This window comes from Tachysurus vachellii, chromosome 3 (genome assembly GCF_030014155.1).
Source record: "Tachysurus vachellii isolate PV-2020 chromosome 3, HZAU_Pvac_v1, whole genome shotgun sequence".
In the NCBI taxonomy this organism is placed as follows: domain Eukaryota; kingdom Metazoa; phylum Chordata; class Actinopteri; order Siluriformes; family Bagridae; genus Tachysurus; species Tachysurus vachellii.
The window spans coordinates 31,769,157-31,793,861 of record NC_083462.1 but is presented as its reverse complement, the minus strand read 5'-3'; the positions used below and the strand labels follow the sequence as shown (position 1 = coordinate 31,793,861).

At 41.3% G+C, this 24,705-nt stretch overlaps 1 protein-coding gene across 1 annotated transcript in view; it reads right to left on the bottom strand.

The window, feature by feature from the left end:
- Window positions 1–24,705, bottom strand: part of scfd2 (sec1 family domain containing 2) — a 143,791-nt gene that overhangs the window by 50,134 nt on the left and 68,952 nt on the right. The window contains exon 5 of the mRNA XM_060866787.1: window positions 21,592–21,865. Within this exon, the coding sequence (XP_060722770.1) occupies window positions 21,592–21,865 (274 nt within the window). The remainder of the gene's footprint in view (window positions 1–21,591; window positions 21,866–24,705) is intronic.

Here is a 24,705-nt window from a genome sequence, read left to right as displayed (position 1 = left end):
CAGTTCAGTTCAGTACAGTTCAGTTCAGTACAGTACAGTTCAGTTCAGTACAGTTCAGTACAGTACAGTACAGTACAGTTCAGTTCAGTACAGTACAGTACAGTACAGTACAGTTCAGTTCAGTACAGTACAGTACAGTACAGTACAGTTCAGTTCAGTACAGTTCAGTTCAGTACAGTACAGTTCAGTTCAGTACAGTTCAGTTCAGTACAGTTCAGTACAGTACAGTACAGTTCAGTTCAGTACAGTACAGTACAGTTCAGTACAGTACAGTACAGTTCAGTTCAGTTCAGTTCAGTTCAGTACAGTTCAGTACAGTACAGTTCAGTACAGTACAGTTCAGTTCAGTGTTCTTGATGTAATCGTTAGACACAATGTGTTTTTTAGATTTATATCGATGAATAGAAAGAGGAAATATAGAGAGGATGTGATACACAAAATGGTTTAATTTGATTTTAGCTCGTCATTTCATTAATGATCTGTTATTATACTGTATGGAGCTGCACTCTCTCTCTCTCTCTCTCTCTCTCTCTCTCTCTCTCAATATATTTCAGGATTTATTCCTTTTCTCTAAAAGGTTTATGGTGCAACTTGTCGAGTTTTTGTCACCTCAATATAGAACTGATAGTAAACCCACAGTTCAGCGTGTGCTCTGTTAAAAAACACACCGTTTAATGAGAAAGGTTCGAAAAGCTAGGCTAAGATTTAGGAGCTAAGCTGTGAAACATTTTCATCATGATTACACCTTTATACAGGACAGTATAATGTAATGTCACCATTATGTGGGATGTGGTAGCCTAGTGGTTAAGGTGTTGGGCTACCAATCGGAAGGTTGTGAGTTCGATTCCTACGTCCACCAATCTGCCACTGCTGGGCCCCTGAGCAAGGCCCTTAACCCTCAATTGCTCAGTTGTGTAAAAATGAGATAAAATGTAAGTCGCTCTGGATAAGGGTGTCTGCTAAGTGCTGTAAATGTAAATGTATTACAGTATATTATCTCACCTGATGGGTTTTAAGCTTGGGCCTTGAGATGTTCTATAATGTGGTTTGTTAATTAGAGATAGGGATAAATGACGTGACCGACTTACAGAGATGAAGGAACTAAAGTATGAAATGTTCTGGAACCAAACCGATTTTTTGGGGGGGATTTAGTGCAACAAAGTACAAAAAAATTGGTTGATCCTGAAGAGAGAGGAAGAGAGAGAGAGAGAGAGAGAGAGAGAGAGAGAGTGTTGGGGGGGCGGGGTTTGACACATTATCAGCTATCGTCACATTAGACAGCTGGAGAAGACAGTGTCCCAAATCAGAGAGAACCTTTCTCTAGAAGAGGTGGAGCTGATAGAACTCAAAGAGATGGTACTCACCAATCTTCATCTCACACAGTCTCACCGGTGTCTACAAGATCAGCTAAGCCTTATAAAAACTCAGTTCAAACACTGCAATGCTGGAACTGAAACCAGAATTAAAAAATATACAAGACGACAGAGACACGCTGAGGATTGAGCTTAATACTGTAAGAGAAAAACTCTACCTCAGGGATTGACAATAATCACCCTGAGAGAACAGCTAGAGGAACTCAAAACAGCTAGAGGAAAAACCTTTCCCTTGAGTTACTAAACCGTGGTGTCCCAGGACCAGCAACGTACTTGAGCTCATCGTTAAAACCATCTCAAGTGAGCCAAGCCACATCATTAATCACACTGGGAAAGAAACACCTGCTCAACCTCATATGCACCAGACTGATGAGCTGAGTGCTGAACATATTCACCAAAACTCAACAGTACACACACACAATATGTATATATATATATATACATATACATATATAGGCTGTGTGAAGGGGACATACTCTAGTGTAGCATCATATTATTTACCTGTTCAAATCAGTTCAACAGTACGAATGTAACAGAAGGCTTATCGATTAAGTGTTCACATGTGGGCTGTTCGCCGAAAACCACGTCTAAGATTAAAATAAACGAGTAAATAAATAAAGAAATAAATAAACAAACTGCTTTTGTGCAGATGACAGAAAATCTCTACAAGCAGGACGGAGAAAGAAATAAAAAAAAAATAATGTTTTTTTTTCAACTAGACAGAAAAGTAATTTCTTACAGGTAATGGAACAATGTTACGCGTATGTTGAATAATCTATAGGTCTGTCTGTCGAGAGAAATGAATTGTAGCAGAGCGAAAAGACTTAACAACCTCAGCTGTATTCGTCTCCTCGGCGTGATGAGAGCAGAAGCAGCAAGAAACAGACAGAATACAGATGTTTGTAGTTAGAAGCCAGAGCATGTATGATTAACTGTAAAGCAGGACAGGTGACTATCTCTTTAAACAGTCTGGAAGTTTCCAGGAACTGATGCCATGACTAGATGCTTCTGATTGGCCAATCTTCATAATTAGAGGTTAATTAAAAATGGCTATATCGTCGCTGTCGGGCGGAAACCTCGTATGTCCAAATTTGGTCAATTTCCTATTTTTTCACATATCGATGCTATTGGTCAGTCCCCACGTGAGTCTGTTATTTTTACAAGTTATTAACCAATCTAAAGTCTTGAAAATAGCTTGAGCGCAAATCTCATAACTCCACTGGACACTTCAACTGTCCACCTCTTCCTCACTCCGCGGGAGAGCTTCGCGGCATATTTCTCCTCAAGAAGAGTCGCAACGAATCAACACGTCTTCTGAGGTAAATGTCTTCAAAACACTGGGCTCAAAGAAAAAAAAATCTTGACCCCCGCTAGTTCTGGTGCTCGTCTGAGGACAGGAGTTTAGCGCAAGACAATCCACTGCAACGCGGACTAAACCCTGTGCACTGCAGATAAGGTACGGCGTTTTTTTAATTTCCTGAAAAATAACGGTTTTGGAGATACGAGGATTCCGCCTGACAGCGACGATATGTAAAGTATCACCTTTACCACCATCATATCATGGGAAAACCCAATCGACTCATCCAAAACTGTCTGGTTCCTCTTCAGGGAGCAACTTCCAAACAACTAAAACCGGGCTAGTCAATTGCCGGCCCTTCAAGTAGCCTAATGTGAAAAAGACATCTCTAGAATACATTTAGCTTAAGTGATGCCCGTCTGATCCATTTAGTCCGAGCCGCAGTCGCAGCATAGAGCACGAGCGGCCTCTCCTGTGAGACGTGATGACTGACAGGGCGATGACAGATGAGAACTTTTGTTAATATCATTTCTGCCATCAGTTTTTTTTTCCCACAAAAATAAAAATTGGGAAATTCGGTGAAACAACATCACACTAGCTCTACTTACACGTGTGAATCGTCATTCTCGCACATGAATGCCAGTAAAACTAGTAATCACGCATCCCTCACAGCTCAGCTCTTTTGGGCTGCTTTATTGTTGCTGTGTCATCACTCATATTGCAAGCTGTATCTCTCGAGCCCCTCATTTGGGAGGCTTTTCACAAACTGGTTCCTGTGACAAACTAATTGAACAGCCCTGAACTAAGAGTATCTTGAGCATCTTGAGAAGATGCTCAAGAGCATCTTGTAGGCTTTGACGATGCAAGTATTCGCAAAGGCCGATGCTTTTTTGGAGGCGAATGGACATGTTTGGTTTTAATGATCAGTGCTGTGAATGGGGAGAAAACGGTGACGCTTTTAATCTGAAGGACGCCATTAAATCTGTGAAGCGTGGGGGTGGTAGCATCGTGTAGTGGAGGAGTATTACTGAAAAAGCTTCTGGTGCATTTCAGAAAATAGGTGACATCAGAAAACGCTTGCTGATGCTTGCTTAACATTTACAATTCCTTCAGACGTTACATTTAATTCACTCTCACTCTCTCTCTCACTCATTTTCTACCGCTTATCCGAACTACCTCGGGTCACGGGGAGTCTGTGCCTATCTCAGGCGTCATCGGGCATCAAGGCAGGATACACCCTGGACGGAGTGCCAACCCATCACAGGGCACACACACACACACACACTCTCATTCACTCACACAATCACACACTACGGACAATTTTCCAGAGATGCCAATCAACCTACCATGCATGTCTTTGGACCGGGGGAGGAAACCGGAGTACCCGGAGGAAACCCCCGAGGCACGGGGAGAACATGCAAACTCCACACACACAAGGCGGAGGCGGGAATCAAACCCCTAACCCTGGACGTGTGAGGCGAACGTGTTAACCACTAAGCCACCGTGACCCCCCTACATTTAATTCAATTCAATTCAATTATTATTTGTGTTGCATTTTTAACAATGGACATTGTCTCAAAGCAGCGTTTGTGTTTATCCCTAATGAACAAGTCTGAGGTGACTGAGGCGACTGTGGTGAGGAAAAAGGGATGTAGTAGCTCAGTGGTTAAGGTGTTCGACTACTGATCGGAAGGTCATTGGTTCGAATCCCAGGTCCACCAAGTTGCCACTGAAGGGCCCCTGAGCAAGGCCCTTAACCATTAATTGCTCAGGTGTAAAAAACTGAAATAAGAAAATGTAAGTCACTCTGGATAAGAGTGTCAGCTAAATGCTGTAGATGTAAATGTAAAAACTCCCATAGATGGAAGATGAAGAAACCTTGAGAGGAACCAGGCTCAAAAGTGAACCTCATCCTCATTTGGGTGACGCTGGAGGGTGTGATTATAAACTGATATTGTAAAGAATAATGTCCTTTCTCTAGTCATAAACAGGTTCATTTAGAAGGATTCTCTTCAAAGCAGACTTATCAAGTCTTATCAACTCCTACCAAGTCTTGAAGCGCTTCCTTTCATCGTTCCCACACTTATCTTATTAACTTATCATTATGTAGCTTTGTAGAAGCCAACATTCTGTTTTCCTATTTAAGCTTAGACAAAAATTTATCAAGAGTAACTCCTCCTAGGGCTTTCGAGCCACATGAACCAAATTCGGATATGTTGTAAACCCTGGTCTGAAGTTTGTTGCTATTACTTTTCTAAGCGATCCGAGTACCGGTACTTCAGGTACCGGGTCTCAAAATGGCCTTTTCCCCCATAGACTCCCATTATAAACTTTGGAGGTTTATAACTCGGCAAGTTTTCGAACTATCTACACCAAACTCACCCAGCTCCTTTAGGGTGATACTCTGAACAAAGGTTTACATTGGTGTACCGACTGGCCTTCTGGCTGTGCCGCAGCCCCGCCCCCAAAATATGCAAAATCAAAAAACTTTTTACAACATGGACATGTGACATATCAAAACACCCAGAACAATGAGGGGAACTTCCTCACGTGTATTCTGATGACGTCACATGCTCGTCTCCACTTACCTCCAAATGTTTTGGCACCCTAGCTTTCTGTTTACTTGCTTCCAAAAGGAACACTGACCCTTATGTCCACTCGCCACCAAAAAGCACTGGCCTTTGCAAATCAAAGTTTGTCGTGACGAACTTTACAAATCCAGTTATTATTATTTTCTCTTTCTTCTTTCCCATTCAAAGAAATGTCTTATTTTGGCAGGCAAATTTTATTCATGCTGTCAGTCCTCTCCTTTACATACAGGTGAAGATTCTGTAACTTTGTTGTTCTTTATGTAAACATGCAAATCCAGAGAGTCAACGTAAGCCACCGATATTTGGTCAAAACCGACTGAAAAACAAATCTGGAAATGACTTCAGATAGAATCCTGCGATATAGAAATCAGCCTTTAAATTCAAGATCAATGACATTTTTTTTGAGAATGAATGATATTATTGAATGATGTTATAACTAGACAAGATTGATATTTATCTAGGTTTCGATAAGTCGGAAATCATCAGTGACGTTTGCTTTTGAATTCATTTCCTGTCTCATATCTATAATTCGATACTGACGAGTAAACAAATCTACACTATAGATCAACTACAGACAAGTGAAACTGAGACTGAATTACAGTCGAATTTAGAGATTGAAATGAGATGCGTGTCGATTCGGATCTCTGAAACATAATCGCTAAACATAAAAGTCAAGTTCAGTTAATATCGCAGATACGTGGAATTTTAACTCGTAAACCTAAAATAGTTCGACATAGAAAAACAAACTATGATGCGCATTTATAACAAACTAAAACTACATCTGGACATTTTTACTCAGTTCAAGCTTTATATATATTTTCTTAGATAGATAGATAGATAGATAGATAGATAGATAGATAGATAAATAAATAAATAAATAAATAAATAAATGCTTAAAATTCACAATTATAATGGAATAAGACTTTTTAATCTTAGATAATAGTACATTTAATAATAAAATAAAAATTGTACTAAAAATGAAATTAAAAATAAATTTAATAATAGATCAATCAGACAATATTCATGAAAGTTGCCAATACGTCAATCATATTTTGCAGTTTTATCTGAAATACTGTAGTAGAATTGTGTTTACTTGACTCTCTCTCTCTCTCTCATTCACTCACTCTCTCTCTCACTCACTCTCTCTCTCTCCCTCACTCTCTCTCACTCACTCTCCCTCACTCTCTCTCTCTCCCTCACTCTCTCTCTCTCTCTCATTCACTCACTCTCTCTCTCACTCACTCACTCTCTCTCCCTCACTCTCTCTCACTCACTCTCCCTCACTCTCTCTCTCCCTCACTCTCTCTCTCTCTCTCTCCCTCACTCTCTCTCTGTCACTCACTCTCTCCCTCACTCTCTCTCTCTCTCACTCTCTCTATCTCTCCCTCACTCTCTCTCTCTCACGCTCTCTCTCTCTCCCTCTCCCCATTTCACATCAGTTAAATGAACTTCTTATAAACACACTTTCTGAGGTTCCTCCACATGTTTAGTGTGTGTTAAAGGTCTTGTTTAAAGTTTACAAGTGGATCGGTGTTTCTTTCTGTGTAAAGCAGGAGGAATTTGCATTAAGCATTAAGCGGTTTGCATGAAAATAACTATATGGTTGCATTATTGCTTAAAAACATTCTCTAATAAAATGGCTGTAGACTCCATAGAAATAAGTGAAAGTAAGTGCAGGTTATGCTGAGAAAGCAGTTTTTCTTCTGGGAGAAATGCAAAAAAAAAAATCACAACCACATGGAAAGCAGACGCATTCCAAAACACACATACACACACACACACAAACACTCAACACTTTACACACTCGGGGAGGACAGACAGCAATGCGGTTGAACTGATGAAAATACATGATTAACCTTTGGTCCACACACTTCTCTGAGGGGGTGTGTGTGTGTGTGCGCACGTATCTTGCGCGCAAACGTATGCGCATGTAATACGTGTGTATTTTAGAAAGAACAATACGGAAAACTCCTGGATTGCATTAGGAGAGGAGAGGGGTTGAGGTCAGAGAAATGTTTTTTATCTGATCTATGAAACCACACTGACCTTGTTGGAGGCATGGGAAACAATCCATTTTGTGTGTGTGTGTGTGTGTGTGTGTGTGTGTGCGTAAGCACACTCACTTCTGGTGTCTTTGTGATTCATATTTCCGAGAAAATCATTACTGATACGCTTCCTCGTCATGAAAACTAAGAACTATTTACATTATAGTGTTAGATATGAGAAAATATCAGAGAAGAAGAAGGAGAAGAAAAATGAAAGTTATCGCTGGAGGAAGTCCGTCTGGTTCTTTTATCAATCGGCTCTTCCGTTCTGAAGACACTCGCTTCATGCATGCACGCCATCGCTCTCTCTCACACACACACACACACTCACACACACACACACACACACACACAGATCCATCACCAACACTTACACTTAGACACACTGGGAAATCTGACTGAACTGAACACTTCACCTGTAGCCATAACAACATCTGATGTATGATCGGAAACTGCACGGCTCACACAGTTCAATAATAAATATACTCTTTTACATTCTCTGCTTTTCCTGCAGTCAGGCTTTCTGCTTTCCCAGCAATGTGTGTGTGTATGTGTGTGTGAAAACAGATAGTGAAGCATATGGAAACTTTAATATGCTGATTTGCTCTGAGAATGTATTTCTAGGTGATTATTCAGTGATGCACTCTGTTTTTCTTCGTAGGGCAACAAGAATAAGTAAATAAAATAAATAAATAAAAAAGATCAGCTCTGTGATTTGTTAATGAGTCACAGTGCATTTAAAATACTAGCGACGTGAGAGACACTAGAAACGTAACACTACTTTCGTGCACGTGACGTCTCAAATTGGCTTCTTGTATATATCTGTAACTTGTATATAAAGTCTCTATATAATGTGTGTATAGATTATAACTCGTTTAAAGGTTAGGACTGTTACGTTTGCGTTTGATGCTGATGCTGTGAGCAGCCATGTTGGAATCAAGTTACACTTGATATACAGTACAGTGATACCTCGAGATACGAGTTTAATTCGTTCCGTGTCTTTGCTCGTATCTCAAAGCAATTTTCACCGTTTAAATGAATTGAAATCCCATTAATCCGTTCCAGCTCGCAAAATTCCACTCCAGTTGTTTTGTTTATGTGTTTTTGAATATGAAAAATGTACAGTACCTGTATTTATACATGACAAATATTGTATAAAAACATACAGTAGTAAAAATGTTAAAAAATAAACTGGTTTTACTTTACAGAAGATGCGCACGGAGGTTGAGGGAGGAGTAAACAGGCGGAGGAGTAAACAGGCGGAGGAGTTAGGAGGAATTACACTTTCGCTTTCGTTCACTTACTCGCTACTTAATGCTACTTTACACTTAAATGGAACTTAACTAAACTTCACTAAAATTAACGAACTTAAATCAAGCATCGCGTTAGTTCTGGCAGGCCACGTCATCAAGCGTGCATCAGCTGTTAATCAGCTGTCCACGACGCGCACCAATCCGGTTACGACATCCAAATTACCCGACCATTTAAATTCCCATTCATTGAGCCGCTCTAGCGCTTCGCTGCTGCTGCGACTTAAACTCCCTCCTCCAACCCCGACTCCACCATGCCGGAACCTGTGTTCGCTGTACCAGTTTACGTCATAAATCTCCACATATTTTTCTCTCTCTCTCAAATTATTTAATTATTTATTTATCCATTAATTCATTCATTACTTTCCAAAAACGTGTAAGCGAGCATATCTAATACTATGCAGGATTAGTGGTTCTGTTATACGGGGGTTTATTCTATTTTCTAGTCGCTGCTCTTCGCGCTCTGTCCATGCATGCGCACTAACTGTATGCATATCATCTAATAAATTCTCTTTTGACAAAGTGGTCCTGACAGAACTGAAATTCTCTTAACTGAACTTAATTGCTACAATTTCTGTTTTCTTTACATTAATTTTGCTTAATTAATAAAATTTGCTTCATCGCTTTTCTCTTCACTTGTTTTCGCCTTTTTTGTCACTCTTTCCTCACTAACATCTGCCGGTCGTTTTAATAAAAACCTGTCCGGTCGGCATATCAGATGCGGTGTAGTCGCACAAGTTCAAATTTTTTAACGGATCCGCAGATGGTCGGCACCACACACAGTGCCTTTGCGACTCTCCATAGGAAATGAATGACCGTTTGTCGTGTGCAGTGTGAAGGCGGCTTTAACCGAGTGAGACGCGGGAAGCTGAGGCGGGGAAACAGAGCACACGTGGTTGTTGGGGATCTTTGATTCGGCGGCGGCGCCAGCTCGGATGCTCATATCTCAAAAATTTGTTCGTATATCAAGACAAAAATTTGGTCGAATCACAGCTCGTATCTCAAAAAATTTGTATGTCAAAACATTCGTATCTCGAGGTATCACTGTACAATGGGTCAGAATGTGAATCTGAAGTAAAGGTATGAAAAGTAAGATAAAGGAGCATTCCAAGGAGCATTAAAGCCTCAAAATCAGAGCAAGAGGTTTGATGAAGGAAGCCAAATGGAGGCCATCTATCGTGCTGAAGGAGCTACAGAGTTCTGTGGCTGAGACTGAAGTGACGGTGCATCATTCAGTGATTTTATGGGTGGGTGGCTAGAAAGAAGCCATTACTGGAGAAAAAAACATGTCGAAGCATGTCTGGAGTTTGCCAGGAAGCATCAGAGTGACCAGCTAAAATGTTGTATAAGGTTTTGTGGTACAATGAGACAGAAAATTCCTAACTCAAACTGTGGCACAAACCTAACGATGCCCATCCATCAACAAACACCATCCTAACAGTGAAGTACGGGGTGGCAGCATCATGTTGTGGGGATTTCCTTAGCCAGGACTGGCCAGTTTGTTAAAACTGAAGGATCTGCTTCTGCCTGCTAAAAAATAAAGCATAAGAAATTTTGCTTCTCAGCAGGACGGTGGTCCTACTGTATCCGCAAGGCTAAAGCAAAGCAGACAGGCTAAACAACAAAAAGATAAATGTTGCAATGTCCAAGTCCAATTCCAGATCTGAAACCAATCAACAGTCTGGCCAAAATGAAGTTCCATATGGAGTGAATCTGCATAGAAGAACAGGTGAAAATAATTCCCAAACAGTGTGCTGGTAGGTGCCAAACCCAACAGACTGTACTGTAGAGAAGGTGGCTCTACCCATGTGCTAGTCTGAAGAGGTTGAATACTTACCCAAGAAGAAAACATTCTGATCACAGTTTAATGCTAAGAGTATCTGGTTACTACGGATCTTTAACCAGACTTCCCATGTCATGATTGCAGAAACGTTCCTGTTGACACAGAATGCAATGGCAGCAAATATACTGTAGCTCATAATCAGTACAGCATCCCTAAATCCACACTTAATTAAAGTTTTTGGTACAACACTCACTCACTCATTCATCTTCTACCGCTTATCCGAAACTACCTCGGGTCACGGGGAGCCTGTGCCTATCTCAGGCGTCATCAGGCATCAAGGCAGGATACACCCTGGACGGAGTGCCAACCCATCACAGGGCACACACACACACTCTCATTCACTCACACAATCACACACTACGGAAAATTTTCCAGAGATGCCAATCAACCTACCATGCATGTCTTTGGACCGGGGGAGGAAACCGGAGTACCCGGAGGAAACCCCCGAGGCACGGGGAGAACATGCAAACTCCACACACACAAGGTGGAGGTGGGAATCGAACCCCCAACCCTTGAGGTGTGAGGCGAACGTGCTAACCACTAAGCCACCATGCGCCCTTTGGTACAACAGACTGATATAACATGCTATTAGGGAAGATTCCAGAAAAAATTCAAGTATGTGATAGTGGGGAAGACTTTTCATGTCCATGAGTCCATGAGTTCTTGCTACCGTGAAAGACTGAAGAATGGCTACAGTATGTGAGAGTGGGATAAGGCTTGGGAATTGTCTACAGTATGTGAGCCTTGGAAAGTGTGACACAAAAAAACACTCGATTGCAAACCAAAACAACAGCCTTGGTCCGGTTCCAGCAGTCCTGAATCAACTTAATAGGTGGAAGAAAGCCAAACCTTCCGTGTATTTTGTTTCAGGTATTTTTAGAGATGCGATCTAATAAACTGACCCATGAAGCTCAGACTGAACCGGAGAGCTGCAGAAATGTTGTTCAAGAAATCAGGAACCAAAAAAAGCTTAAAAAGAACGTTGATTTTGCAACATTAATTTTACTTATTGAATAACTGTTTATATAATCTAATGGTTTGTTTAGCACCAGCTCTGTTTGTTCTATACCTGGATACAATGGCTGGAGCTGTCACCATTTAATGACACGAGTTTTCTATCTATACTTTCAGCCAGACATGACCCCATGCTCTTCGGTTCCTTTAAATAGGTACATTATGTAACCAAACCAAACAAAAATTATTTTTTGTTTATGGACTAGGTGTGAAAGGCACTATCTTGCATCTGGATGTGAATGGAGTCTATACCTTATTGGCATAAGGGTCCAAGAGGTTTGAAGAAACTATGGAAGAGGCTAAATGGGCCTTGGTAAAATGTACTATACTGTATATTAGATAAGACCATTTATTGTGTTTACCGCCAAAATTAAAAAGGCAATAAACTTTACACTCTACAGGGTAATTCTATAGAGCTAGTTTCCTCTTATAAATATCTAGGTTTTGTGTTGGAAGAGGACCTTATCATTTAAGTTACACGTTAAACATTTGTTGCCTAAGCTAAGGTTACAACTGGGGTTTTCCTTTTGAAATAGTGCTTGTTTTTCACAGTCAGCAAAGAGAATGTTGGTGGAAGCTACCTTCTTACCCGTCTTAGATTATGGAGATGTTTTTTTTTTACAGAAACGCCACTGAGGTTCTTTTACAATCATTGGACTCTATTTATCATTCTGCTTTAAGATTTATAACTCGTACCAATCATTATACTCATCACTGTGCACTGTATGAAACGGTAGGTTGGCCTTCGCTTCACTTAAGAAGATACAAGCATTGGCTTATATTAGTGTACAAGGCCATAGTTGGCCAGCTTCCTCTTTACATGAACTGTCAGTAGTCAAGGGAATAATCTGTGTTCAAGTAGATATATTCTTTTAAATGTTCATTGAAATTGAGTGTACTTATCTCAATGAATGAGTTTAAGCTGTATCTCAACCGAACATTCCAAACTGTCTGCACTTGTTCTTAGTTTTGTTTTAATCTTGTTTTATTGTTGTTGGAAATGTGTGTGTTGTGATTATTGTTCTATGTACTTAATTTGTTTTTATGTTGTCTATTGTGTGCTGCTACTTTGGCCAGGGCTCACTTGTAAATGAGATATTTATCTCAATGTGATTTTATCCCTGGTTAAATAAAGGTATAATAAAATAATAATAATAATAAAAAAATAAATAAATAAAAACTTTAGATGTATTCACGTTCAATCTGAGCTTCAGTGTATAACATTTATACAAAAATGATGAAATCTTCTTAAGTTATAAAACGTCTAATGAAAGAGCAATGACTAAACATATGCCACACTGCTGAAGCCCAGAGTGTCATTTCAAGACAATAAACAGAGATCCAAAGTCGCAGGTATGAGGAATAAGAGCAATCTTATAATGGCACATGCATATTACTATTAGAGTCACGTATTATACAGACACACACACACACACACACACACACACACACAGCGTAGACAGGTATAAAGTGAGTGAGTTCGCACACCATGTCCCGGTGATGGAAAGCAGTTCTCAGCATAAAAAGGCAAGGCTTACTGTCTCTCTCTCTGGGATATATGTGCTGCATATAAGATAAGAATGAAGAGGAAAGAGAAACAGACAGAGAGAGAATGATGGGAAAAGGTAGAGAGAGAGAGAGAGAGAGAGAGAGAGAGAGAGAGAGAGAGAGAGAGAGAGAGAGAGAGAGAGAGAGAGAGTGTTAATGAAACAGTGTCATATAACTGTCTTTATAAGTGCAAAAAGACATTAAATATATATGTGGGAGAAAGAGAGTAAAAATGGGAGGACAGTAATCCTGACCAGAATTGAACTCGTAGCAGCTTAAATCCATTAAAACAACAGTAGTAATGGATTTAATAAGAGTAAGGAATGAGAAGAAGTGAGGTGAAGAAAATAAATGCTGAAAAAAGGGTTGAAAACAAAACAGAAAAGGTATAAAAAGGTATAAAAAAGGTAGTGCTGAATGAGGACCAAACAAAGACCGAAAAAGTGAGTAGTAAAGATGGGGGGCGTGGAAGAGAGGAGGGCGAGAGCAGTGGGGCCATTCCCCCTGGCTCAGGCCTTGATTAACACCAGACCTCCAAACAGGAAATGGCCTGGCCAGTGCCGAACAACGGGAGGCCTTCCATCTGGAGGCCAGTGGTGAGTAATACACACACATTTAGACTTGTTTCACATGTACAACTAGTTACAAGTGAAGACTTGGATCTGAAAAGAGAGCACCGACATGCATGTTATAAAAAGGATTATATCATGCCTGAAAAGAAACCTGATGTGAAACAGTAAAAAACAAGAGCAAGCTTTACAGAGCAACACACTGCTGGAATCAGGAAGACAGCGTGGATGTAAAAACCCACTAATAGGTGAGGGGGGTTACAGGGTAAAAAGGGTTCACGTCAGTGTCCTAACAGTCACCGAGGGAATTAAACAAAGAAGTAAATTTAAGAGGCAACATTGTAAAAAAGCAAGCGCTCACAGATGCCATTTGTAACTTGCAGGTCTCACCGTAATGTACTTCAGCCATCAGTCACCAGATAAAACCCAGGCCTGTCCAGGTCTAACCAACCCCCCCTCTCTCGCTCCCCAAAAAACCAAGAAGAAGGAAGGATGAAAGACCCGAGTGAAGAAAAAGAATTTTAATCCTAGCTATATTCCAGACAGTCGTGTGTTTGAGGCCTGTAGGCCAGACCCCCAGAGAGAAAAGTAACTTTCTTGGAGGGAGTGTGTGTGTGTTTATGAGTGAATAAACTAAACATAATCCTCAGTGGACTCGTGGTTGAACCGAGTCGTGTGTGTGGAAGTGTGTGTGGCAAGGGGTGACTGTCCCCAAGTGACTCAGAGTGACCAAGTGTCCTATTTATTGCTTTTTTTCATCGCTTCTTCAGCTTCAAGTATTTCCTGTCACAAATAATTACATTACAGATTAGCTTTAAATCTCATCTGTGTGTGTTTTTTTTTCTAGAGTGCCATTTAAGCCTCTCTATCTCGCAGCTAGGTTTCACTGAGACCACTCAGAACAGTGAGATTAATAATAACTAGATTTGTAAAGTTCGTCGCGACAAACTTTGTTATTGGCTTTGACGATGCAAGTATTCGCAAAGGCCGGTGCTTTTTGGAAGCGAGTGGACATAAGGGTCAGTGAAGCAAGTAAACAGAAAGCTAGGGTGCCAAAACATTTGGAGGTAAGCATGTGACGTCATCAGAATACACGTGAGGAAGTTCCCCTCATTGTTCTGAGTGTTTTGATATGTCACATGTCCATGTTGTAAAAAGTTTTTTGATTTTGCATATTTTGGGGGCGGGGCTGCGGGACAACCGAAAGGCCAGTCGATACACCAATGTAAAAGTTTGTTCAGAGTATCACCCTAAAGGAGCTGGCTGAGTTTGGTGTAGATAGTTCAAAAGCTTGCCGAGTTATAAACCTCCAAAGTTTATAATGGGAGTCTATGGGGAAAAAGGCCATTTTGAGACCCGGTACCAGAAGTACCGGTACTCAGATCGCTTAGAAAAGTAATAGCAACAAACTTCAGACCAGGATCTACAACATATCCGAATTTGGTGCATGTGGCTCGAAAGCCCTAGGAGGAGTTACTCTTGATAAATTTTTGTCTAAGCTTAAATAGGAAAACAGAATGTTGGCTTCTACAAAGCTACATAACAATACAGCAGCAGAAAAGTCTTAGTATAGCAGAACGGTTATATAGAGTATGGACATAACGTAACCAGACACACTTGCATGGCGGTTATAACAGTGTGTAAAAATGTCAGTGTGCAGCAACGGACTGAGAAAAGTATGATGTTTATCCCAAAACAAATAAACAATAAAAGAGTCGCAGTCCTTCAAAATGGATCATCCTGCGCAAATATTGAGGCTTCACATTTCTGTAGTCGTGATCTGAGCTGATGATAACAGAGATGAGACTCTCCTATCACGGAGCTCTTCCTTCCTCCTGCACTTCCTGTGCTGGAGCTGGAATTAGTTTTCATTTCCTTTCATCAAAAAAAAGTCTGATTATTCATTTCCCACTAATTGTAGCATGACCATTAATTTCCTACGGTTAAGCAAAGTGAAGGCATCAAAATCCTTGTAAGCTGTGTGTGTGAGATATGACTGACTGAAGAGACAAACCTAACCATCAGCATGTGCACACACACAGACACACACACACACACACACACACACAACATAAACAGATCAGATTCACCCATTCCACATACGGTGGTTTCCATCAATCAGAGCCTGGCCCAAGGTCATTCTGGGAGGTCCATGTGTAAAACAGCACACAGCTTCCTGTATTACCTGCACAGATTTTTTTCGCTGTCTGTAGGTACACATTTGTGTCTGGGTGTGTGTATGATGATTCTTTGTGTGGTCTTTGGTCAAACGGTTGGATTTCTTGCTTAAAATGTTTAATAACTATATATTTCATTTTGTAGAAATGGTGAGAAGGTTTTAAACAGATTAACAGAGACACGAAATGATTTTTCGTTATTGCGATTATGTGCACAAGAGTATTTATTTCCATTAATAGAGAAAACACTGGACATCTAGTGTGCATGCGTGTGTGTTTGTGTGTGTGTGAGTGTGTGTGTGTGTGAGTGAGTGTGTGTGTGTTTGTGTGTGAGTGTGTGTTTGTGTGTGTGTGTGCGTGCGTGTGTGTGCGTGTGTTTGTGTGTGCGTGCGTGCGTGTGCGTGTGAACGTGTGTGTGTGCGTGTGTGTGCGTGTGTGCGCGTGCGTGCGTGTGTGCATGCGTGCGCGTGCGTGCGTGCGTGTGAGCGTGTGTGTGCGTGTGTGCGTGCGTGCACATACACATTCTACCGCCTTAAAGTTGTGGTTGCAGTAACAATTTTTTCCCACATTACTCAGTAAATGATGAAACACATAACCGGAGAACTTGGCGTTGTACAAAGCGATTTAAGTATTTAATTAAACCTAAGATATTAATCATTTGTTAAAACAATCTGTTTATTGTTTCAGTGCTCATTAAAATAGTAATGTGTGTGTTTGTGTGTGTGTGTGTGTGTCTGTGTGCACGTACACATTCTACAGCCTTAAAGTTGTGGTTGCAGTAACTATTTGAGGCCAGAGTAATTGAAAGCAGAATAAATCAATGGAAGAAGACCTCCCTAAAGCTTGTTTGCATATGTGTGTGTGTGTGTGTGTGTGTGTGTGTGTGTGTGTGTGTGTGTGTTTTTCCAGACCCCCAGTGGAATATGTTGAGACACTCCTATCAGCACATTGCTCTATTACACTGTTGCAGTGCACTGCAAATAAATAATAATACACGCACACACACACACACACACACACACACACACACACACACACACACACACACCCAAAACAACACACACACACACAAAATTGTTGGCTACCTCCCAAAACAAACCAACTGAGACTAAGACAGGACGCTAAGATCTGACACTTCTTATTATATTTCTTCTTAACCAGCGTCCAGGCTTTATAATAATATATGAACATATTAATACATTAACAGATTAATAACGTCTCAGTTATATTTACCTGCAAATACTGTAGTTAATACAGAACACTGGAGGCTCAGATACAGAGTCTAGAGTTTATATCAAACATTCAACAAATATTAAGCTTTATTATCTTGAAGGTCCTCAATCACAGCTTCATACCTTTTACATTCCAGTCAAATACTAATGACCTCTTTTGAATCACCAGGACATTGAAATAAATATCAGATCTCATCAGATTTTATTTGATGTGCTCAATCAGTGATGTTGGGGTCCAAATCTAGTCCAATGTTGCTGTCCGATCGGGTCCAATGTTGCTGTCCGATCTGGTCCAATGTTGCTGTCCGATCTGGTCCAATGTTGCTGTCCGATCTGGTCCAATGTTGCTGTCCGATCTGGTCCAATGTTGGGATCCGATCTGGTCCAATGTTGGGATCCAATCTGGTCCAATGTTGGTGTCCAATCTGGTCCAATATTGCAGTCCAATCTGGTCCAATGTTGGGATCCAATCTGGTCCAATGTTGGGGTCCAAATCTGGTCCAATGTTGGGGTCCAAATCTGGTCCAATGTTGCTGTCCAATCTGGTCCAATGTTGCTGTCCAATATTGCTGTCCAATCTGGTCCAATGTTGGGATCCAATCTGGTCCAATATTGCTGTCCAATCTGGTCCAAAGTCGGGATCCAATCTGGTCCAATATCGGGGTCCAAATCTGGTCCAATGTTGGTGTCTGATCTGGTACAATGTTGGTGTCCGATCTGGTCCAATGTTGGTGTCCGATCTGGTCCAATGTTGGTGTCCGATCTAGTCCAATGTTGGTGTCCCATCAGGTCCAGTCACGGTTGCCAGACTGGATACTCACCGCCTCACTTCACTCCTACAGTACAATTTTAGGTTCTTTATCTCAAATTTATGGTGATCTAGTAAGCTAGGATTCTGAATTTTGTGTACAATTATACCTGCTTAGCTTAAATTGTTGTGTTATATTGTATAACATTGTTGATTCTGTAGTGTTGCTTGGAAGTGAATGTTGTTTTATGCTAATCAGTTCTCTCAGGTCAATAATCAAGAGTAGTTTCAGTCTCGCTTTAAAGTGCGAATTGTGGGCGGAGCTTGTAAATATATATTGATTACATTCCTTTACATTTAAACAAGAAAAAATAAATTGTGATTATGATGACATTGTAGGTCATAACTATGCTATGCTAACGTTTTTAGTAAAGAAGGAGAAATAAACAGGATAATCAATGCGACGGTTGCCAGAATGGACTGATTTAATCTTCACTGTGACTCAAAACATCTTGATTTGATAGCTGATGTCTGAATGTATCTGAATTAAAATATAATACATTTCTCCTAAACGACAGTACAAGTGCGACCGCATTTATACACTCTAGTGTACAGAAATGTCTTGCAATGATTGGCAGGATCCCTTTCAGAAGGATAAGGTGGATTAATGGAGAGAAGAATGTCTGTAGGTCTGAAATATGTGTGAAATACTTGTTTCCCACACAAAAGGTTGAGACATTGAGCTGGACATTTTGCTGACATGCTCACATGCTGCTCCACAGGGTAATATAAACTATCATCACTGTAGTGGGAGCCAGTCAGCCAATCAGGGCCAAGAACCCTGTCCAGTAAATGTTTCCAAACATTAATAGTACCTTCTCCAGCTACCATTCCAATTGTCTTATGAAGACAAGCGGTTATATCTCTGGCTGCAGTACATGCTGGGTTTTATAGCCATGGTGATGTCTGAGGTAATACACGAGGATCTGGCTGCAAAGAGTAAAGAGCTCGATTTCTACACTGTGAGTGGAATCAGTTTAACAGATAAACACTGTTTTACCCTTTAATTTAAACCACACACACACACTTACTGTGTGTGTGTGTGTGTGTGTGTGTGTGTTAACCTACTCCTCTTTAATACATGCAAGTTTAAGGGTGTATGTGTGTTGCTGTTTCTGAGTCTTTTATTGTGTGTGTGTGTGTGTGAGAGAGAGAGAGAGAGAGCGAGAGAGAGAGAGAGAAAGAGAAAGAGAGAGGGAACACGATTCCCATGGTAACCAGGATGTTGACCGTGTCTGCTTTCCATTTCAGAATTTAATGTGCCTTAATGCCACAAAATAACTAACACCTAACACACAATCATAAAATGCAGACAGTAATCACACACACACACACATACACACACACACACACACACACACACACAGACCTGTTTCACCTTGGAAGAGCAAGCATATAATTACAAGGCAGAAGACAGAGAGAGAGAGAGAGAGAGAGAGAGAGAGAGAGAGAAGAGAGAGAGAGAGAGAGAGAGAGATTATCCGAGTACAGCAGGAAGTAATAAAAATTGAACATTCATTCATTTTTCTCAAACTATGGAATGAATAATTGGACCTTTAAACGTGGCACAAAATGTCTAGTCACATTGTACACTGAGGCCCTCTAAACAAGATCATTGCTGATTTGCATTTGGTGACACCCACAAAACTCCATATAAGGTCATAGAGCTGAAATGACAAGCAAACAGTAATAAAAGTCGTTCTCTATTGTTATTTTGTCCGATGTCTATTCCGATAAAAAGCATTTACATTCACTAGGAAATATTTACAAAGATGAAATATTTAATAGTGTAACAATCTGTGAAAGACCAAAACCTGGAGCGAAATTCTAGCAAATTAATTAAATAAACAAACAAACAAACAAACAAACAAATAAATAAGATGGTTTGTGTTTCTGCGACTCTCCTCACACCCTGACACGCCGGAGCTCCAGACTGAGCAGATTATTCACTTCTCACTGATCTGTGTATAAGTGAAATCATTGACTCATCACAGATTCCATGGAGGTTTACATTCGCTGTTTTTATTCACACTGTCAGAAGCACAAATTTGAGAAAAACAAGATGTAGAAAGCTGTTGCTTTGAGATCGGTGTACAAGAGGACGTGTTTATTGCGTGAATAAACTTCACCGTGATATGAAAAGACGTTTGATACAGTAGCACCAAGCTCACGGCCATCCTGGTGGGAGGCTCCGCCAAGACTAATGGGCACGTTTAACACCGCTACCAGCTAAACACAGACGTACACACACACACACACACACAGACACACACACAGACACGGTTTACTCAGGCGGGGTGTGTTGTGGTTTGGGTCGGACTCAAGGTCTAGCTCAGGATTCAGATGTCCTTGAAGTGAAACACACACACACACACACACACACACACACACACACACACACACACACACTCTAACACTGTGAAATTCTGCTCTGAATTAATCAAATATGCAGAAAGTCTGCGAGTAACTCAAACCTTCAGCTGCTTAGATCTCCCGTAAATCCATGAATGGCTGCTTTGTGAAACTTTGTGTAAATTGTGCATCGTTTTAAAGACAAAACCACAGAATCAGGTGGTTCGAATTAAACCCTCACCTGACAGAGGCGGCCACTAGAAGTTAGAATAAGAGCTCAGCAGGCGCTCCGGTGCTTTAGATCACAGTGAGAGGCATCACGTTAACCCTTTCACCAGGACACTGTGAAGTGCTTCGAAACCAGCCTTAGTTCTGTTTTTCTACTCAAACATTTGTCGTCTTCTCTTCCGTCTGCTCCACCACGGTCGGTCTCCGGTAATGCATAGTGCATGAAGTCATGTGCTCCCTCTCAGTGCAGTCGAGTCCAGTGAATGTTTCCTGTATAAAGGGTGGACCCTGATTTCTTCAGGCTTTGTTGTGGATGGATGGTGTGTGGACCAGAGAGGATGACGTGATGCTACAGGTGGTCCTGTTTTCTGAGCTACACTCCAAGTCTTTCGGGAAGGTAGATAGTTATAAGATGTGACTGCGGTGTTCGGAGAAGCCGGGCGTGATTAAATAGCGGTCGGGACGTCCACATATTTAGCACCGGCGCTGTAGGAACATTGTTGGTCTCTGGCAGAACAGTATATAATTTCTCTCTTTTATTTTTAGAAAACAACTTGAATAATTAGCTGGTAAAAATATTTTACCAACAAACCAAGGGGGGAAAAATTGTGTGTGTGTGTGTGTGTGTGTGTGTGTGTTTTGCAACAGTTGCTAGAACAGTTTAATGTGAGGCTTGAGGATCGAGTCCAGCAACAAAGTGACCAGAGATCGTGTCCACTTCCTCCGACACGAGCGACGATGAGCGAAGGCGATTGGATGTGGGCGTGTCCACAAAAAGTTGCACTTTACGTACATACGGGATGACACGTTGCAGTAACTACAGTACCAATAGGAATGAAGACGGTGCTGCTAAATTTTATACACAAACACCAAGATTCCCCTTCGCGACGTTTCATTTTAGCAGCAAAAGAAATGATTCTTTGTTAAGTTGAATACCAGTTTGCTCCACCCGCTGATAAAGGTTATTACCATGGCAACCAGTAGTAAGAACACCTACTGATGACTTCACAGTACAAAGACTGGAGACTTGCAGAAATGTAATCGCTGTGTGTGCGCAGAGCTTTAATCTACGACCGTTCCTTCGAGACTTTGACTATGCAGCGCAGTCGAGATCTGAGTGCCAGTAAACCTTTGTTTGTCTACATAATTCATCATTATATTAACAGCATATCTTCCCCTATCTGCAGCATTAACACAGCCGTACCTGTAATTCCCAGCAGTAAAGGACTCAGTGTGGTCTGCCGGGTGAGTAAAAGTGTCAAAGCTCCGATGATCTCTCTCTCCACCTTCTCCTCCTTCTGCGTTCCACTCGCTTGCGTCTCCTGAGCCAGAGAGTACACGTACACTAACAGCAGCAGCAGCTCGTCCACGCTGAAATCAGCAGAACCCGACTCCGTACCGGCCTCGGTGCCCCTTCCAGACCTCATGAGGGAAAGAAACTGCTTCAGGACGTCTGCCAGGTCCGACTCTCCCAGTGCCTTCAAGACAAACAGAAGAATGAGGAATAAGTCTGTAATGTTGACAAATTTTATACAGTACAAAAGTTTACACCCTTTTGATTTTTAATACTGTGTGCTAGCTGGAGGATGAGGTCTCTGAGGCTCAAGAGGCAACATGATACATTAAGAGCCCTGGGGTGGTGGTGTGGTGGGTGGTAGAGGTCTTCACGGGTCCACTTAGATCCGAAAACCCGAGGTCCGACCCGAGACCCGAGCGGGTTCGGGTCTAAAAGTTTCACGTGTGCCTCGGACACGGGTCGGGTATAATAATAGCGGCATCGGGTCTCGGGTAATTTAAAATGAATGCGTTTTTACCGAACGGACCCGAGAAGACCCGAGCTACTTTATCTCGTGTGTGTGCATCGACTCGAGTCCTTTTCCAACCTCTTCTCTGTTTGTCAAGACCGCTTACGAACATGTGGCTGCCGACATGTGACTGGCGGTAAGTACGTTGAAACAGACCTGTCAATCAATAATGAATCCACGCTGTAGCGGTTACACTAAAGTAACATTCGGGTCCAGTCGGAAAAAAAAAATTGCTATCGGGTCGGGTCGGACTCGGGTCAAATTTTTTCGGGTTCGTCTCGGGTCGGGTGTTTCTTAAAAAAAAAAAATTTCAGGTCGGGTTCGGGTAAAAAGTGATTCGGGTCACTTCGGGTCGGGTACTTTTTTTTAGACCCGAGAAGACCTCTAGTGGGTGGGGGTGTAAACATTTGAACACTATGATCAGTATAATGATTCCAATTTCCGATTCCACGGTGGCTTAGTGGTTAGCAAATTCGCCTCACACCTCCAGGGTTGGGGGTTCGATTCCCGCCTCCACCTTGTGTGTGTGGAGTTTGCATGTTCTCCCCGTGCCTCGGGGGTTTCCTCCGGGTACTCCGGTTTCCTCCCCCGGTCCAAAGACATGCATGGTAGGTTGATTGGTATCTCTGGAAAATTGTCCGTAGTGTGTGATTGTGTGAGTGAATGAGAGTGTGTGTGTGTGCCCTGCGATGGGTTGGCACTCCGTCCAGGGTGTATCCTGCCTTGATGCCCGATGACGCCTGAGATAGGCACAGGCTTCCCGTGACCCGAGGTAGTTCGGATAAGCGGTAGAAAATGAATGAGTGAGTGAGAGAGAGATATTTACATGTTTCTCAGAGCCTGGCAGCATTTAGCTAGCGCATGGTGCTGAGGTAAAATCTGCTCTTAAGTCTCAAGGTTCGTGAGATGATGGACCTGAATCGTTTGCTTCGAGTCAATACAGAGAACCAACATTTAAATCTTTACGCTTCTGCTGTGCGACGTGGACGGACGTGTACCGCGTTAGCGTTCGCGAGATCGTAGCGAAACAGCTGTTACTACAGATAGTGGCTGCAGATGTAATAAAATAAAGAAGGAAATGAACCGTGTAATTAAAGAGAGCCGCGACGAGCTTGAGAATGAATCAAAGCGCAAACAACCTTCATAAACTGCTGTTTTATTGTCCGATTAGAAACATACGATAAACAAAAATGGTATTAATTTTAACCCGAAGCGACTTTAACATTTTAACGTGTTATTCAAGAAGAGTCTCTAAGAGTAAAGAAAAAAAAAAAGTGTTCCTGTATGAGCAAAAAAAATAAGCAAACCCCCTTGTGAATGGATACCGTTGTAAGGAGAAGCGTCCCTGCTGGACCCAGAACACTTCCTCGACCCAGAACAAACATTCAGAGAAATTCTTCCTCTGGTGAAAAGCGAACTGGCCCAGACTCAGGATCTCATAATTAAACATATGGGACCTTCGCTCTGAGGAACAGCGTGTTCCTAAAGACTGACAGCTTCTACGGTGGACATGATAAACCATCATCCAAGTTTCTTAACATGTCTCGTTTGTGTATTTCGTTCCAGGTTTCGTGCCCCAAGCCTCACAAGACGAATCAGTTCCTTTTTATAATATACACCAACAAACGTCCATAAACATATCTTTTCCTTGATCTAGTCGTTCTTCGAGCGTTTGATTCCTGCCCTGTTTCACTGGATTCATCATCATTGCTTAAAAATGTTCAGGAATTTGTTTTCAGAGTCTCTTTCGAGGCAAAACTTGACTGACTGCAGATTACTGACATTAAAACAAAAGACTTTAGACTTATAGTAATTATAATTATAGTAAGTATAGTAATTAGTAATTATAGTAATTTATTTAAATTGATTTTGTTATTTACAATTTATACTTGTTGACCTTGCGTTCAAGATCTTTATTTCTTTTAACGCAGCCACAGTTCTTGCTGGCCTCCAAAAGAAAAACAAATAAATAAATAAATAAAAACAATCCAGAAAAAACAGGCCCACGGTTACCTTTATAACCAGAGGACACAGTCCGAGCAAGTGAAATTCTCTCTCTCTCTCTCTCTCTCTCTCTCTCTCTCTCTCTCTCTCATGCTTTCTTTTCTTACTTTTATCCCTTTTCTGCTTCCTTCTTTTATCTCTTTCCCGCGCTTCCTTTCTCTTTCCTTTCTTCCCTACTTTTCTTTTTCTTTAAAATTTTCTTACTTTTATCCCTTTCCTGCTCTTCCTTTCTTTCTTGCTCTTTCTTTCTTTTATCCGTTTCCCGCTTTTTCTTTCTTTCTATTTTTCTTACTTGTATCCCTTTCCTGCTTTCTTTCTCTTTCTTTCTTTCTTTCTTTTTTCTTTCTTTTCCGCTCTTTTCTTTCTTCCTTTCTATCTCTCTCTCTCTTCCACTCTTTCTTTCTTTCTCTCTCTCTGCTTTCTTTTCTTACTTTTATCCCTTTTCTGCTTCCTTATTTTTTCTTACTTTTATCCCTTCCCGCTCTTCCTTTCTTTCTTGCTCTTTCTTT